A 17351-nucleotide genomic window follows, 5' to 3' on the forward strand; every position below is an offset into this window, starting at 1 on the left:
GAATGGCCATTGCTGAGTGGGAGTTGCCTCTGGGAGTGACGGAATGTTCTGGAATGACTATGACTACACAATTTTGTGATTACCAGAAAAACCTCTGAAATGTATGGTTTAAAATGGCGGACCTCAAGGCATGTCAGTTACTAGTAAGAACTCATGCAAAGTAAATGTTTCCCATGCGATTTCTAGTAATTATGGAAGGTGAGGTAGACCAGAAGGAGCTTGTGCTTTAACCGTGGTAACTCTCCAGTGCTGTTTAGGATGCTAGTGTTCTCATGCTGTTTGTGATAAGCTCTCATCGGCTCATGCGCAGAAAATGTGCTCCACTTTTACCTGTGCACTGTGAGGGTGCAAACTTCCACAGGTAAAGGTACGAGTGACATTTGAGAAGTTCCGTTGGGAGAATTCGTGGCACATAGTGCTGGGATAACACCCAGTGTTTTAGAAGCATTCATCTAGGTTTCATCTGGAGGACTTTGGGCTTCCATGGCCGCTGGGTCAAGTTAAACCTGAATCCAGCACCCATGGATTCAGGTTTAACTTGACCCAGCGGCCATGGAAGCCCAAAGTCCTCCAGATCTGACCTCTGTCAATGGTCCATGAGAGACGACTGTGTTTAGGGAGGAAGAATCTGAAGCTCCAAAGAGATGAGCATCCAGTTCCTGACCCTTGTTTGTAGGCAGTTGAGAAAAGGCTTTGACGAAGGAGATTCAGGTGCTGTGAGTTCAAGTAGCTTAGTGTGGTTGAAGCAGATGGGGGTTTGAGGGACTTTTTGTTCCCCTGGCTCCTTCCCCACCCTAACTTGCCTTTGCTACAATGGCTACCTTTCACTCTTCTGACTTTGGTCATCTTCGCACCTGTCAGGGCATCAAACATGCTGTGGGTGTTCAATCAATATTAACTGATGACAGCTATATCCCCCTCCCCCGGAAATTAGTCAGATCCCTGAGAGTAAATATAGTATATCTGTTGTTTATCTTTCTTTATGACTTTAAATATTCAGACGCCTCTTATAATTAGCTATTGTCTGGAGTAAAAGCTGTTTAGCACTGACTTTTTTTTTTTTTTTTTTTTTTGGAAAGCGAACCAATAATTGACTTCTGAGGGTGGAATAATTGAAGGTGAAAATTTTAATTGCCTTTCTGTGGAAAGATATTTTATTTAAAGCAGAGGTTTTGATACAATGAGGAATAACCATCTCTGTACTGTATCTTAGATTAATTCTTGTTATTTTAACACTTCTTTTTATTTCTAGCTCAAGAAACAGATTAGTCAACCTGGTGAAATAGGACTCACCAGTTTAGTCCTAAGGGATTTTTTTTTTTTAATTTTCTTGTTGTAGCTTCTTGGGCTATAATTAAGTCATTGTTGATTTGTTGTCTGATTTTTTTTCTGTTTTGGCTCCATCCTGTTAAACCTTAGATTTGAGTAACTTCTACAAGCCATTTTTTTTAACACCTTAAAATAACTGGATTTGATAGCCCTGGTTATTGAATATTTGAGGATGAACGAATCACAGCCTCACCCCTGAGGAACCCATAGTATAGAGCTGGTAAGAGAGACATGTACAGATTGCTGAAATACAGATTGGAGAGCAGCACGTAAACATGTAAGTGGAATTCTTACCACGGATAGGCCAGCGTCTTAGTTAGGGTTTCTATTGTTATGAAGACAGACCATGACCACAACAACTCTTATAAAGGAAAATATTTAATTGGGTGGCTTGCTTCCAGTTCAGAGATTGAATTATTATCATCATGGTGGGGAGCTTGGCAGCGTGCAGGCAGACATGGTGCTGGAGCTGATAGTGCTACATCTTGCAGGCAACAGGAAATGGTCTGAGTGTCACTCTGAACAAACCTTGAGCACAAGAGACCTCCAAGCCCGCCACCACAGTGACACACTTCCTCCGACAAGGTTCTAGCTACTCCAACAAAACCACATCTCCTAATTGTGCCACTCCCCTTGGGGGGCATTTTTTTCTTTTCCACCACCGCCAGCATTGCTTGGTTAATATCCTAGGGTGTCATCACCATAAGGACTCCGGCAGGCCAATGAGAGCTCATCTGGTGGGTGAAAGAAGGGATCCCAGGCAGTCAGGGACGTGCTCACAACTCCAGGGCTTTAAGGTGTGTTGGGTAGCATCACGAAGAACAGGGTGGACATCCAGGCTGCATCGTTTGTCCAGGAGCTGTGGGCAACTCTTAGTGAGTCTGGGCTTAGATTTCCCATCTGTAGACTGGGATACTATTCTGCCACTTTGCCTGGAGGTGGGATGAGAAAGTACAGTCATCTTCAGCTCTGTGGAAGGGAGAATGCAGTGAAGTCAGGCTAGGCGATATGCTTGTTAGTACTGCAGTTCATGTCTTCAGTGAACCAGTCTCACCGTGGTTTTATCCTCGTAGGTGAAGGCAGCTACTGGAGAGGAGGTGTCTGCTGAGGATCTTGGAGGTGCTGACCTTCACTGCAGGTAAGGCAGGAGCCGTATTTCCCTTCCAGGATCAATGGTCATTTTGTTTGTGTAAAGGAAGTTTTACATGATTTATTTTTTTTTATCTTGTGCTTATCTTGCCAGATCAAGCCATAGTTTGTTTGCCCCCATTCTGCTGTTCTGGGTTTAGTTCTCTGGACTATAGAATTGTGCTTCAAGCGAGAGTGTCAGCTGCTTTAAAAAAAAAAAAAAAAGGAAGGAAAACTTAGTGTGTATTTGTGCACCTGCGTATGTGGGTACACTCATGTATGTGGCTGTGTATATGCCGTGGGTACATATGGAAGTCAGAGGACAGCCTGTGAGAGTCAAGTCTCCCCCTCTGCCATGTGGGTTCTGGAAATTGATCCAAGGGCTCAGACTCAGCAGCAGGCAGGCATCCTTATCTTCTGAGCCACCTTGTCAGCCTCAGTGTGAGCACAGGGGCCATGCTAATCTCCTGTGTATTGTTCCATTTTTAGTATATGTGTTGCCAAAGCAAGCACAGTACCTCGGCTTTTCACTGAAGCCTGAGAGGCAGTTTCTCATTAACTCCACAAACCTTGCTTGGATGCCTGTTATATTCCTGGCATGGTTTTATTTCCTGGGTATGACTGAGGGACTTGGTAGGTGACCTGTAAAGGATGCAGGAGAGGAGATGATGAAGATGATGACAAGAAATGATTTCATCCCCTGACATTGAGACAATGGAGTGGGGGGAGGAGGTCTGAAACCGGAGCAAGAGGACTCAAACGTTCTTGTAGGCCTGAGAAGCTAGGTGTGTTTGAGAGCTTGCTCAGCAGGCCATTGGCTGTCAGGGGTCAGAAGCTTGTGGGAAGGAGCTGCATAGAGGTGGCAGCAGGGTACGGTTCACCTTACCCTGCATGCATACAGAGGTCGTCTGTACAGGGTCTAGCTCTGGCTTCTAAAGGGCAGGTAGACCTGACCATCCGGCACAGGAAGTCCTCTGCTCTCTGTCTTCATAACCCCAAGGAGCCCTGAGACTATGGGAGGAATCCGGGGCAAGAGAAAAGATGGTTTCGTACCTGTTGGCTAGCTTACGGAGCCTTCATCTCCATTTTTCCCTCATTTTTCCCTCAGCACTTGTTGAGGGTTGATTGATTGTATTGTTATTAGTGATACAGAAAAAAAAATTCAGACTAGTCCTTGCCCTCAAGAATGTACCATTTAATTAAGCAGGTAAGAGGAATCAACGAATTAAACATTTGCAGAGTAAGTGTGCAGACATGGTTTTAGAAAGATGGTTTTAGACATCTTAGGGTGGATTGGTGTTGTCAGCAGCTTTTAGAGACCTGCGCAGCCTGAGTTGGGGCAGAAACTCGAGTGCTTCAAGGAGCTTGGCTCTCGGAGCTCAGGGTGGTGCTGCAGAGCCTCTGCCCAGTTTCTGACTCTTGCACGAGACTGGCTGGTGATCTGCTTGGCTGGTGATACTCCTATCTGGAGAGACCTGGCTGAAGAAAGAATAAGGGTGAATTAGGGCATATGACAAAATGGATTTCTGTTTGTTGGCAGGAGTAAGAGAGAAAGGTAGTATTTGGGGATCATTACTTTTTGTAAAATTTTGGCAGTTTTAAAGGGGAGAAACTGTAGGCAGTCTATCGAGTTTCAGGGTATGGACCCTGGAATTTAGCTTCTGTTTTGTCTCTCTGACTACTCTTGTGACTTAAACGAGGCGACTAACCTGTTTGAGGCCTGTCTGCTTGTGTGTAAGGTAAAGATTGGAATAGAACCTTCGTCATCAAATATCCGTTAGCATTACTTTTTGATGGCTCAGCAAGGGGAGCTTGCCTTGCAAGCCTGACAGCCTCAGTGCAAGCCCTAGAACTATGGTGGAGAAAGAACAGACTCCTGAAAGTTAAAATTGTTTTCTGGCCTCTGCTTTTGGACCGTGGCATAAGTGCTTTTGTGTACACACACACATACACACACACACACACACACAAATAATAATGAATAAATAAAATCCACAAGACCAATGTTAAATCTGCGTGAACCTGTAATCCCAGGATTTAGGAGGCTAAGGAGGATTAATTGCCTGTCTCAATTTAAAAAGAAACACAAGGCTAGTCACAAACTGCTGTGAGTTCTCTGCCGTCTTAAATGCACATTTACACCTGCTTAGTCATCATTAAGAGCTAATTTTAAACAAAGATTTATGTAGTGTCTCAACCAAAATGTCTCTTTCCTGTTAGGGCAAATTTCAAGCATCTTTTATAGGAAAGCATTGCATTTTAAAGTTTGGCTAAATTAGAATCTTCCTACTGCTTCCATTTCTACCGAATCACAGTACAGCTAGAAGTCAGTAGCTACAGCTGCCATTATGTGTGAAGCATTGTGAACGAATTTGGGTTGTAAAATATGTGTAGGAGCTGAAGGGGCTGCGTGTGCTCTAGAGGAGTAAGCGTTGTCTCTGCTCCTACTTAGGACACCAGAACGACTCCCGAAAGTGGGACAGATTCTCTAGACAAGACATCAAAACAGCTTGTAGTGGTTTACGCATATGTGTGTGCTTTTTCCTATTATATATTTTTTGTCTGTCTTTACTGTTTTTGGTTCTTTTTTTTTGAGACAGGGTCTCTCCATTATGTAGCCCTGGCTTGTCTTGGAACTCACTGAGTAGAACAGGTTGACCTCAGACTCAGAGATCCGCCTGCCTCTGCCGTTGGAGTACTGCCATTAAGATGTGCACCACCACACCTCGCTTGACTTTACCTATTTTTAAATGTGTTTTATTAACAAGTCTCTATCCCTCCTTTGAATGCGTATTTTCTTACATGTATGTGTGTGAATGCGGTCACGTGTGCATGATGAATATGTAGAGCCGAGAGAACAACTTTGAGTGTTGATCCTTGCCTTCTGACGTGTTTACGGGTCCCTTTGTTGTTTTTCTCTTTGTCTGCCAGGCTGACCGGTATATGCTTCCAGGGGTTCTCCTGTCTCTGCCCCCTGAGTCTCTTAGCATTGGGAACACAGATGTTTGTACTGTATGCCCTGATTTTATGTGCATGCTGGAGATTTGAACTCAGGTCCTCCAAGCGCTTTTATGCACTGAGCTGTCTCTTCAGCCTGCGACTATCTTTTGGGAAGGCCCCACCCACACTTAGTGTATTCAAGCCTTTTTGTTTACTGGAAGAGGGAGCCAACTCTTGTGTCTGACTTGAAGGAAGTCTCAGAGAGAGATAGTTGAGACTTCTCACAGCCTTCCTCGTTAAATGGAGGCCATGGGGGTCCTCCAAAGCCTCACCGGGCCTCCCACTGTGTCACGTAACTACACTGTGAAAACAAGCTAGCTGTGGTTGGGCGTCACATATAATTCTGTTCAAGGGACACAGACTGAGCCTCAGTAGTCCTGTGAACAAGCCCTGGAGTCTTGCAGAAGGCCAGAGTGAGAAGTCCGAGGCATGAGCTTCCCGTGCAGCTATCGCTGGTCCTAGAGCAGGGCACTTAGTCTCTGTACCTGTGACTTTCTTCTTTGTAAGACAAGGTTCATGCTTTTTCAACAGGGACACTATGAAAATCAAGTAAGATGCATTAATTAAGGTGTTTAAGCAGTTAAGGTGCCGAATCATTCTTAGACTGGGGGTATTGGGGACTTAAGGAATTTAATTACATCCGTTCCCAGCCTTTGCTCCCCAGCGTGTGCTTCACTCTGCAGGAAGTCTGGCGTCACTGACCACTACGCTCTGGATGACCACCATGCTCTCCACCTAACAAGGAAGGTTGTGAGGAGTCTCAATTATCAGAAGAAACTGGACGTGAGTAGGAAACCTTCTGTCTTTCCTTTCCCTGTGGAGAGCTTCGGTCCCCGAATCCTGTCTTTAAACAGAGTCTGTTTGTCCTGTCTGTAGGTTACCGTCGAGCCTTCTGAGGAGCCTTTGTTCCCAGCTGATGAATTGTACGGGATAGTCGGTGCAAACCTTAAGAGAAGCTTTGATGTCCGGGAGGTATGTGGGGAACGGGATCCAAGTCGTGAGTCCAGCAGCCACCCTTAGGGTTTGTGTTCGTGCACAGGGACAAGTGTGGGTCTTAGTAAGGAGCCATATCATCCAGGAGCACTGTCTTGGTGTCGTACCTGGTCTCTGGTCTGCAGTAAATACAAGCGAGGAAGGACTCTCTGTGATTGGAGAGTTCTCACTGTACCGCAAGAACGCTAGGTTTGTTCATGGATGGGACTTGATGGTACCGTGGGCCATGAGAATGATTGAGGGCAGTCGCACCATTTCCAGCTGTTTTTCCTCAGTGTTCTTATTTTGCAAAATAGACAAAATGTCAGTAAGTTGTTGGAAGAGAAAAACACGCCTTTTTAGATCAGTATGACATTAGCAGGGTAGACGATTATAGTTGGAGACGTTGCTATGGTGACAGGTTGTGACACAGCCTTCTGTAATCCAGAGGGACAGTTTTCAGTGTTTGCTTAGAGTGTGTAGGCTTTGATTTTCTTCAGGTCTCCATAGCTGGCAGAATAAATTTGAAATTTAGGAAATCATCTTAATGAGATTCTATGCCAGAGGTTTAATATCTTAAAGTACTTTCCCCTTGACTATAAGACTATTTAGTATTGGTTATGGGGTGGGGGGGGGAAGGGTAGCAAGCACAGAAAATAAAATAGAATTGCTTGTTCTGTCATTCAGAAAGAACAGCTAATATTTTGATATTTGCCTTGATCTGTTTATATAGTTAGCTCTTTATATCTGGGGGTTCTGTGTACACAGACGAGACGTCACCAGCCACAACTCAGAAACCCTTGAAAGGGGTATTTTGTCTGCACTGGTCACGTGCAGATGTTTTTCTTCTTGTCATTATTCCCTAACAGCATAGTACAACGGCTGTTCGTGTGAAGCGTTTGTCTTCTTTACTTTGTATAAGTAATCTAGAGATGAGTCAGAGTTTGCAGGGATATGTCCCTAAGTTATATGTAATAGTAAGGCATTCAGTACAAGGGACTTCAGCATCTATGGATTTGGGTATGGGACATAGAACAAGTCCTCATGGATGAGGCATAGCTATATACATTTGTATATAGTCTACATAATGTATTTTTGGTGTATGTATATGTACACATATGTTTAATTTTCCCTGTGTATATAATCCTTTTAAAATTCTACTTTTTTCTGGTGTAAATTACATATATTATTCCTTATCCTAAAAAAAAAAAAATCTCTCCAGTAGCCATTTCTCTATGGCTAACTCCCCGTTCTCACAGTGGTGTCTGGCAACATGGTAGGCAGACTGTTTTTCTTTTCCTTTTGCGTGAATTGCTGAGGGTGTTGTGCTGTAGAGATGTCTACAGATAGTTAAGCAATAGTTTGTTACTACTGTTAAATCTTGGATTTTAGAGAAATTCTACTGGTTCTTTACTTTGGCAACATGACTCAGATACAGACTTTAGAATTAGCTTTTAGCCCGGCTTCCAGTTAAATGCAGACAAAGAAACGCATGGCACTCACAATCTGCCGAGATGGCTGAGAACCATCTTTTTAGAATAGCCACTTCTTCACTTAGCATTTCCTGTGTACGTATTCTGAGCACCAGAGGTGCGGAAGTGAACCGCAGACACCAACCCCTGCCTCATGTGCTTTTTATTGCATTTTAAGGAATCTTCTAGCTTTTGCTAGTGATGCCGGATGCTGAGCTGAAAGAGCTGGGCTTTAGGTCTTATTCTCTCAGTCAGATGCAGGGGGAACCTGACCTTTCTGAGTATTGGTTTCTCCTGCTAGAATTGAGAATATTATCCTATTAATTGTCTGCTCCTGATGTTTGAGTTCTTAAGTTCTTGAAGGTAATTAATGTACTTTATGGATAAGAGTGGTATTAATTATAAAGCCAGTCAGAGGTGGTTTTATACTGTGACCCAGAAGAATGGCTGTGATGTGTTGATTGCTTGTCAAAAGGTTCGCTTGAAGAGATCTGCAGCACCAAAAGTTGTTTTGCTCCCATATTTAGGAAAATAACTAGCAAGTAATTTAAAGCAAGCTTTTGCTGTCTGCAGAGAGAGAGAGATGCTGGGATGAGCCCCTCATTTTTCAGCAAAGGAAGCTTGAGTGTTAGGGGTAATACACACCCTCTCACATGGGTTCTGGGGAAGCATGGAGTAGGCTTTGTGTCTAAGAGTCTTCTATTTTGGTACCAGGGTTGAAGTCAGGGCCTCAAGCGTGCTGCGCATAGCTCTACTGAAAGACTTGTGTGGCGGAGACTCAAGGATAAACTCTCTAGAAATTTCTGCTCCTTTCAGATGAACAATATATGTAGCTTGTCCTTCCACTGACACATATTAAGAATCAATAAATGTCTATTGAGGCTTAATAGTAATAAGTTTTTTTTTTAATCAGACGGTGTACTTTAGTTATGACTTTAAAAGTTATCCTCTACAGAGAGTGGGGTCACGAGCAGACTTAGGGGATGTTATAGACTGTTTGGAGGAGGGAGGCAGAGCTGGGGTTGGGCCTTTGAACATGCTCATCAAGTACTGCGCCCCTGAGCTGCATCCCCAGGTCCCTAATGGTTTAGTGATTAGTTTCCTTGTGGTAGAAGAGCTGGCGTCAGAACCCCTGTTTGTCTCAGCATCATCTTCACAGGTCCCTTTCCTACCAGTTCATCTCTTTCCTAGCTGTCAGACCCCTTCTTCATCTACTTGGTGGCATTGAGTAGATGGGAGTTTTTTTTTAATAAGTAACTTACCCTGGAACATCTGGTCACATGTGGAGCCAACCAATATTCCACGCTCCAAGCCCTTAGCTACGCTCTGGGTTTTCATGGGCCCTTTGAATCCCTGCCAAGGCATGGAACCTGCCCCTGGAGCTCTCCGCCTAGCTGCCAGCCTCCAGGTTCTCTGCAGTTCTGTTATGTGCAGTCTCACTATGGGGTTTATTCTGTATCACAGTGGGGGGTGACTCGGGGCACTAACCATGCATGTCAAGGGAAATTCAAGTGGTTTTCTATGTGGCATGGGATTGAAAGTGACATCACTGTGAATTGCCTTCCTTATAAATCACTTCAAGGCAGACATGCTTTCGTGATGTAATTTCTCAGTAGCCTTGTTACTTTTCCTCTTAGGTCATTGCTAGAATTGTGGATGGAAGCAGATTCAATGAGTTCAAGGCGTTGTACGGAGACACACTAGTTACAGGTACAAAAGCGAAGAGGTGAAAACCACGACCGTTTTCCGTTGCTTCCGAGTAAATCATCACTCGTCTCAAGGCTCCGTGCCCCTGGCGTGAGCTTTGTTATCCAGAGGGCACACACGTGTGAGTCAGCGGCCAACAGACGCCGCTTCAGACCGAGGGTTTGGACCTGAATGGTTTCCTGCATCCAAAGAGCTTAAAATGATGGTGGCCAGATGCTGTTGCGTGGACTCTGTGCCCTGTGACTTTGTGGCCTCGCAGTAGCAGGAACAGAGAGCCTTTGTCATGCTTTTGTTCTCTGAGTAGCAATTGTTTCCACGTATTCAGCCTTGTTTCCTTGCTGTTTTACGCTGGTGCGTCTGGGGTTTGTGAAATGCGTGGCTTCACAGGAGGCTGTAGACTGAGCTCAGTTTTTCCACAGCCTCGTTGTGGATAATTTTTGTTTTCTAAGTTTTATTTATTTTTTAATGGTATGAACGTTTGCCTACATATATTTATGTATACCATGTACGTGCCTGGTGGCCATGGAGGCACAGGGCATCGGTTACCTTGGAACTGTAGCTCTAGGAAGTTGTGAGCCACCTGATGTGGGTGCTTGAAATTGAACCCTTGTCCTCTGCAAGAGCAGTAAGCATTCTTAACCTCAGAGCCATCTCTCCAGCTCTCTCTTAAGGGATGCAAACACTAGATTGAGAATGCAGGGCTGTGTGCCCTGTCAGGAAGAACAGGGTGTGTGTACAAGTTAGTTCTTCAGTCTAAGGTGTTGACCCTTTGAAGGTCAGCCTTTGAAGGAAACTGTTCCAAAGAGGTGCTAGACTCAGAGTAACCTTCCAGTGGAAATGGCAGAACAATTTTTTTTTGTGAATTTTATTAGACTGTAAAAAGCCTGAAAATGCAGTAGTCACTCTGAATAAAACTTATCAGAACAGGAAAAGAGAAGCTACAAAAATCCAAACTGCAGCTATACTTGGAGGCTTAGGCCTAAATCTTGGCAAATTCTCCTAGCTCAATTTATGAGTGAGAGAATGGTTCACGCGGAAGGGGAATTTATGCTTTTCTCTTTAGGTGTTTAAGTGATTAAGAGCTTTTTGTTTGATATATAGATGGGATTTGTCCACTGAGTGGTGCAGGATATAGTCCTAAAACGAGCCAGGGCTTCTCTGCTTCCTCTAAGATGGATGGGTTGTCCCTGACATCTCCTTTAATGTGTTTGCCTGGTACTTGCTAAGAGACTGACCCTCTTGTATCCCTGCATCAGTGACACAGCCAGTTCCCCCGTCTCTGCTCCATTGTACTGGAATCCAAGTGAGGTTGGGGTCAGGGGAGGGACAGTTGAGTAGGCTTGAAGGGGGAGAGTGGAGACCAGATGTCAAGATGCTCGGGTGTCTCTGCAAGCACTTTAAGCTTTCCTCCAGCTTCCATACCCACGAGGAGGCTCAGAAGGTTTCTGTGACATCTTGCTTTTTGGTTTGGGTCAGTAGTAAAGGCCCTTCCTCCATGGAGAAGCTGGCACAGTGGGAGTGTGTGCCCTACTCAGCCTGTGTATCTGTGCCTCGACCCCTACTCCCACCCCACAGGACATAGGGAGGGCTGAGCATGGAAGTGGTGAGGAGCCTGCAGGGATCGCATCAGGTGCTTGATTTCCATCCCTCTGTCAGCAGGACAAGACTCAGGGTGGATCGCTATATAAACCATTTGGAAGCTTATCCCTCTTCCAATGCTTCTAAAGGCTCAATACACTCAGGGTGTTTATTGTACATAGGCCTCCGGCTGGGCCTTTAGGCCTGAAAAACACAGAGAATCCTACTATGTGGCCATCAAAGCCATACACATAGTATTGTGTTCTATCACAATAAAAAAAAATGGCAATTAAAAAAATCCAGGCAAGGCTAGAGTAAAGAACAAAGAACAAGAGCCTTTCATTCAAAATTCAGCATTCTGACCCAATTCATATGCGGACATTATCTATCTATCTATCTATCTATCTATCTATCTATCTATCTATCTATCTATCAATCATGTGTGTGTGTGTGTGTGTGAGAGAGAGAGGGGGGGAGGGAGAAGGGAGAGAGAGAGATGCTTGCAGTCCCTACTTTGTGGTGGGTAGCCTAGCTGTGTACTGGAGCCTAGAGGCTGGTCCAGGCGGAGGGCTTTGGCAGAAGGTGCCTTTGACTCACTGTCCAGGAATAGCCAGTAAGTTCCTGGGCTCTTAGAACTTGACACCTGTTTCCAGCTAGACTCAGACTTGATGGAAAGGGGAAAGAATTTGTCTCTAATCAAGTTTGTCTGGAGTGCAAAATAGTTAGCTTTTTCTGAAATCATCTTAAGCACCTGCCTCACAAAATGACAGGCTATGATTTCCCCCTTCCCCGTATGTGCATGCATATGGTGTATGTGTGTGTGTATGGGGGGTTGGTATCCTAATGGAAGTGTTGTCGGTGATAGAGAGATGGTGCCCGGGAACAAAGACGAAAATATCAAAATATTCTTTTTAAAGAATCAAACTTTAAATAAACATTAAAACATTTAATTTTATTTAATTAAATAAATATTTAAAAAGAAATATGTCGGGACACCCTGGTCTCTGGTACATTGGGGGCACTCACATGTGTGTTAGATGCATATTTTGAATGAGTCATTTAATCAGACCAAGTAAACATAGATGACCCTACCTAGAGCAAGGGTTTTCAAGAAGCATAAACGAAACAAGAAAGCTTTGGAATAAAGAACTGTGACATGCATTGTTTTATACCACAGGTGACCCTTATTCACTTTCCCTCGTTGATCTCAAGTTAAAGAGTGTGTAGTATGCCTCTGTTGCAAACAAAAAAACCCCTGAAAAGGATAACTTTTTTGTGTGTGTTTTCTCTTGAGGATTTGCACGAATATTTGGATACCCCGTAGGCATCATTGGAAACAATGGAGTTTTGTTTTCTGAATCTGCAAAAAAGGCAAGTGCTGTTAAATGCAGGAAGATGTTATGCTTTAACATAATTAGTTTTGAGGGTCACATAATAAATGAAAATGCCCTTTATGAGAGTGTTATCGAGTTACCCAGATTTCTGAGCAAGCAGAATACCTGTGTGTGCTTGTTCACGAGTGTTAGTGCTGGACACGGTTTCTATGGTAGCTTACGTCATGGTGGTGTGAGGAGCCGGGTGCAGCAGCCCCAGGAGGGAAGTATGCTAAGAAGGCAGGGAATTCTTGCCCTGAGAGCGTCTCATTCTGCAGGCCCTCCATGCTGGAGAGGTGCTGATATCCTATGTAGGTGGCTCTGAGATGTGACCTCTTGGGTCATCCCTTAACTTAATTTTTCTTTCGGGGAATGTGCAGGTAGTCGGTCATTGTCACTGCAGTTGCGGCATTGAACGGGAACTCCCTAGTGCTCTGAGTTTAGGGTTTGGTTTAAGTTTATTGTCTCAGATTCTCCTAAGCTTGTGGAAATGTAACTCATGCACTGAACATTGTAACAGCAACAAGAAAGGTTTGTCTTCCCTTTTCAGTAAACAAAGCAGTTCCCCTCACTGATAGACAAACAGGCTTGCAAGTTCTTAAGTTAATCGGGGGTGAATTTGTCTTTAAAGAAATGCTTTAGCAATGAAACTAATTTTTATATTCTGCTATTTATATAGTTTCCTCAACTCAATTATAAAATGAAAACAAGCTCAAAAGAAAATAGAAATTAGCCAACCATGTAGTTTCCTCCTGTAGTCCTACGTGTGGGAGGCGAGGTAAGGGGGTGGGCAGTTCAAGGCCAGCCTCAGTTGTGTGGAGAGACCCTGACTCAAAAAATCACTCATAATCACATTACAAAGGACCTTTAAGAGGTATTTTGATGTTTTAAAAGATACCAAATGTTCTTTAAATGCCAGCTTAAAGAACACACACATACATACATGTGCACACAAGTATGTAGTGTCTCCGACTGGTGTGGTAGGATACCTGGTAGGAGTTCATTTGTTTTAAAGAAAGGGTGTTTGATGCTGTTTTTACAGGGCGCTCACTTTGTCCAGCTGTGCTGCCAGAGAAATATCCCCCTGCTGTTCCTGCAGAACATCACCGGTGAGGAGAAGTTCTTTTGTTCATGTGCATCTGGTCCAGAACTGCCCTGTCCTCTTGACTCATGTGTTAATGTAGCATATTCATGAATACGGAGTTTTCTGGGATCATCTTATGAGTTCTGAGTGAAGCAGTTTCCGAATCTTGTGTATCACAAACTTTCAAATGGCTTCTCTTGACTCCTGTCCACCTCTCAATCAGGGAGCAGCGGGGTGTGCCCTGTCTTATCTGACACACTGTCTCAGTATCCTAGCACACACAGTGATTCCAAGCACACACAATGGGCATCTCTTTACCTTTCGCCATGCAGTTAATTCTGTCTGAAATAACATCAATCGATTATCTATTCTTTGGGGGGGGTGTGTGCACGAACACATTAGAGGGCAGTGGTCAGCTTCAATTATTGTCCCTTAGGAGCTGTCCACCTTGTTTTTTGAGATAGGGTCTCTAGACTGGCTGACCGGTGATCTCTTTGGTTCCTCCTATCCTGTCTTCCCAGCACAGGGAAACATGTACCCCATGCCATCGGGCATTCTATGAGAATGCCAGGGATGAAAATCCGTCCTTGGGCCTCATGGAAAGCCCTTTATTGGCTGAACCATCTCCCCAGTTTTGAAGAGATGTCTTTTGAAAACATGTGTTTGCATTGGAGCCCGGGGATTTGCATTTTTTTTTTAAAGAGTGGCGTGACCTGTGTCCAGAGTGATCTCCTCTATGCCTCTGAACGTTCCGTTCCGTAGATGGTTGTAAGCTGAAGTGGGTTGATTTCAGGGGCCTCTTGTAGGGTTTAGAGCTTCTGTGCTCTGCCATTTTGCGGGTTGCATGGTGTTAATGTAGACACGCATCTCATATACACTGGCTACTGAGGAACTGCCTTTCTTTGGGACAAAGAGAGTTTATTTTTTTAGACTGTGTAGCCTAGGCTGGCCTTGAACAGACTAACTAGACCAGGTTAGCCTCGAACTCACAGAGATCTGCCTGGCTCCTCTGCCTTCTGGGTTCTAGGATAAAAGACATGCACCACCACACCCAGCAACAGAGAGCCTTTTAATTAGTTGTCACCATGTATACCATCCAGGCCGCTCAACTTTGAGCAGGTCCTTTTATTGTAATGGTGCAAAATTTATTCTGTGTTGTGCTCAAGTTCAAGGTAGGTTAGATGGTGTGTGTGTATGTATTGTTGTTTTGTTTTCCAGTGTTGGGGGTAAAACCCAGGGCCTTAAGCATGCTAGATAAGTGCCCTGTCCTGACCTCACCCCCAGCCCTTGAAGAACTTCAACAGGAATTAGTTTCAGATGGTGGCCTCAGAGTTCCGTGCATGGTGACCTGCTAAGAACGGACAGAAACGTCTCTGAAGTTCACTGCTTTTAGGGACCTCATTTCCGACGGTGACTCATCACCAGGAAGTTAAACATTTGCTTAGACAATTTTCCCATTTTCATTTTGTTTTGCTTTGCCTGTGCTGTTTTTGGAGCAAAAGCTGAGTTTTGTTTTACGGCATTGCATATAAGGGACCTGTGAGATGCTGACGTGCGGATGGATGGATGCTGTGCCCCTGAATGAATCTGGGGCTTGAGAGAGGCATCTTAGCTAGGGATGGGGTCAGACTGAATAGAGAAGAAGAGAAGGCTCAGGGAAGTCTTCAAGCAGCTTTGGTTTTTCTCTCCCTGTCCCCCTACTTTTTTGTTATCAAACAGATTTTTTTTTAAGGGAAACTAAGAACTCCCAAGAGTGAGAAGGGCTCTCAGGGAAGAATTCTATCATTTTGTTTTGTTTGTTTGTGTTTTCTACAGAGTTAAGAACATAAGGAGATAGAAAGCATGACTGTACAGGTTTTTTTGTGTTTGTGTGTTTGTTTGGTTTGTGTGTGTGTGCATGTACGAGTGCGTGCATGCCGGTATGTGCATGTTTACATGGTAGGAAGGAGGATTTGAGAAAACCAGATGAAGTGGCTTTTTCTCTTCTTCTGGAGGCAGATTGTCTGCAGAGTTGGTAAGATAAGGGCTTGAAGAGAGCTGATTCTAGGGGGCAGCTGTGATAGAATGTTCTGGAGAGTCAAGATGCATCTAATAAAGCAGTTCTGAGCTGTTTCAAAGAGTAGCTGGAGTGACAGACCTCAGCAAAGGCAAGGGGTCTGCTGTGGACCCTCCAGTGTCCCGGCGCATCCCGCTGTGGTCCTTCCCAGCGTCCCGGCGCATCCCGCTGTGGTCCCTCCGGTGTCCCAGCGCATCCCGCTGTGGTCCCTCCAGTGTCCCAGCGCATCCCGCTGTGGTCCCCCCAGCATCCCAGCGTCCCGGCGCATCCCGCTGTGGTCCTTCCCAGCGTCCCGGCGCATCCCGCTGTGGTCCCTCCAGCGTCCCGGCGCATCCCGCTGTGGTCCCTCCAGTGTCCTAGCGCATCCCGCTGTGGTCCCTCCAGTGTCCCGGCACATCCCGCTGTGGTCCCCCCAGCATCCCAGCGTCCCGGCGTATCCCGCTGTGGTCCCTCCAGTGTCCTAGCGCATCCCGCTGTGGTCCCTCCAGTGTCCCGGCGCATCCCGCTGTGGTCCCTCCAGTGTCCCGGCGCATCCCGCTGTGGTCCCCCAGTGTCCCGGCGCATCCCGCTGTGGTCCCCCAGTGTCCCAGCGCATCCCGCTGTGGTCCCCCCAGCATCCCAGCGTCCCGGCGCATCCCGCTGTGGTCCCTCCGGTGTCCCAGCGCATCCCGCTGTGGTCTCCCCACCCTGTGTCTCAGAGCATCCCGCTGTGGTCCCTCCCTCGGGATGCTGGACTGAATTTGATGACATGATGCTGGGAATGCACCCACCAGTGACACAGTCAGTCAGACAAGGAAGTCTACATATGTAGGGGAAAGAACTGCCTCCCCCAGAGCCTCAGGCTGGAAGGAAGAAAGACTGAAACCTGACTTCGTGGTTCTCAGAGAGAAGGATGGCCCCTGTGATGGAATGCACGCTACAGCTGCAGAGTGCTTTCCTCTGAGCTGGGGCTTGAGGAAACAGAGGAATTCTGTAATTACCAAGGAAAACCATTTTTTAAATTTTGCTGTTGAGCCCCTGGCTGGGACTCGGCCTCCCCATGAAACATTAATCTTCATTTCATCAAAGTTTTAAGCAGTACTGCCAAAGGAGCAGTCTTTATTTTAAACCAGGTCAGTGGATATGGAAACCTTCCAGGCCTGTGGCCATGTCACAGTCTCTCCCGTCAAGCCTCAGCTTTGAGATGCTTTCCTGATGACTGATTGCTTCTGTCTGTTGCTTGAAGATCTGTGTGTATTGAAACAAAGTGTCTTAAGGACATCTGAGAAGTGAGGGGAGGAATTTTTATTTCCACCCTTTCAAGCGCACGTTGGGGTATGAACTTCTCACAAGACTATTTTGTTAGTGTCAGAAGCGTCATAGTTTAAGCCAGGACTTGACTGTACCATGGTGGAATTGATTCCTGCGTGCGCATCCATTGCTCAAGGCTGTGTTTTTGTTCTCTTTCCTAGGATTCATGGTTGGTAGAGACTATGAAGCTGAAGGGATTGCTAAAGATGGTGCCAAGATGGTGGCTGCTGTAGCCTGTGCCAAAGTGCCTAAGATCACTGTCATTATTGGGGGATCCTATGGGGCTGGAAACTACGGCATGTGTGGCAGAGCATATAGGTGAGTGGGCACCACAGCGTTCTTTGAAAGAATTGCAGATGGTC

At 45.3% G+C, this 17351-nt stretch overlaps 1 protein-coding gene across 1 annotated transcript in view; it reads left to right on the forward strand.

Moving 5' to 3' along the window:
* Mccc2 (methylcrotonyl-CoA carboxylase subunit 2) overlaps positions 1-17351 on the forward strand; it is a 61820-nt gene that overhangs the window by 38741 nt on the left and 5728 nt on the right. Inside the window, exons 8-14 of the mRNA XM_057790129.1 lie at positions 2403-2467; positions 6141-6240; positions 6334-6429; positions 9539-9611; positions 12481-12557; positions 13602-13668; positions 17151-17307. Of these exons, the coding sequence (XP_057646112.1) occupies positions 2403-2467; positions 6141-6240; positions 6334-6429; positions 9539-9611; positions 12481-12557; positions 13602-13668; positions 17151-17307 (635 nt within the window). The remainder of the gene's footprint in view (positions 1-2402; positions 2468-6140; positions 6241-6333; positions 6430-9538; positions 9612-12480; positions 12558-13601; positions 13669-17150; positions 17308-17351) is intronic.

The sequence above is a fragment of the Chionomys nivalis genome, chromosome 15 (assembly GCF_950005125.1).
Source record: "Chionomys nivalis chromosome 15, mChiNiv1.1, whole genome shotgun sequence".
In the NCBI taxonomy this organism is placed as follows: Eukaryota; Metazoa; Chordata; class Mammalia; order Rodentia; family Cricetidae; genus Chionomys; species Chionomys nivalis.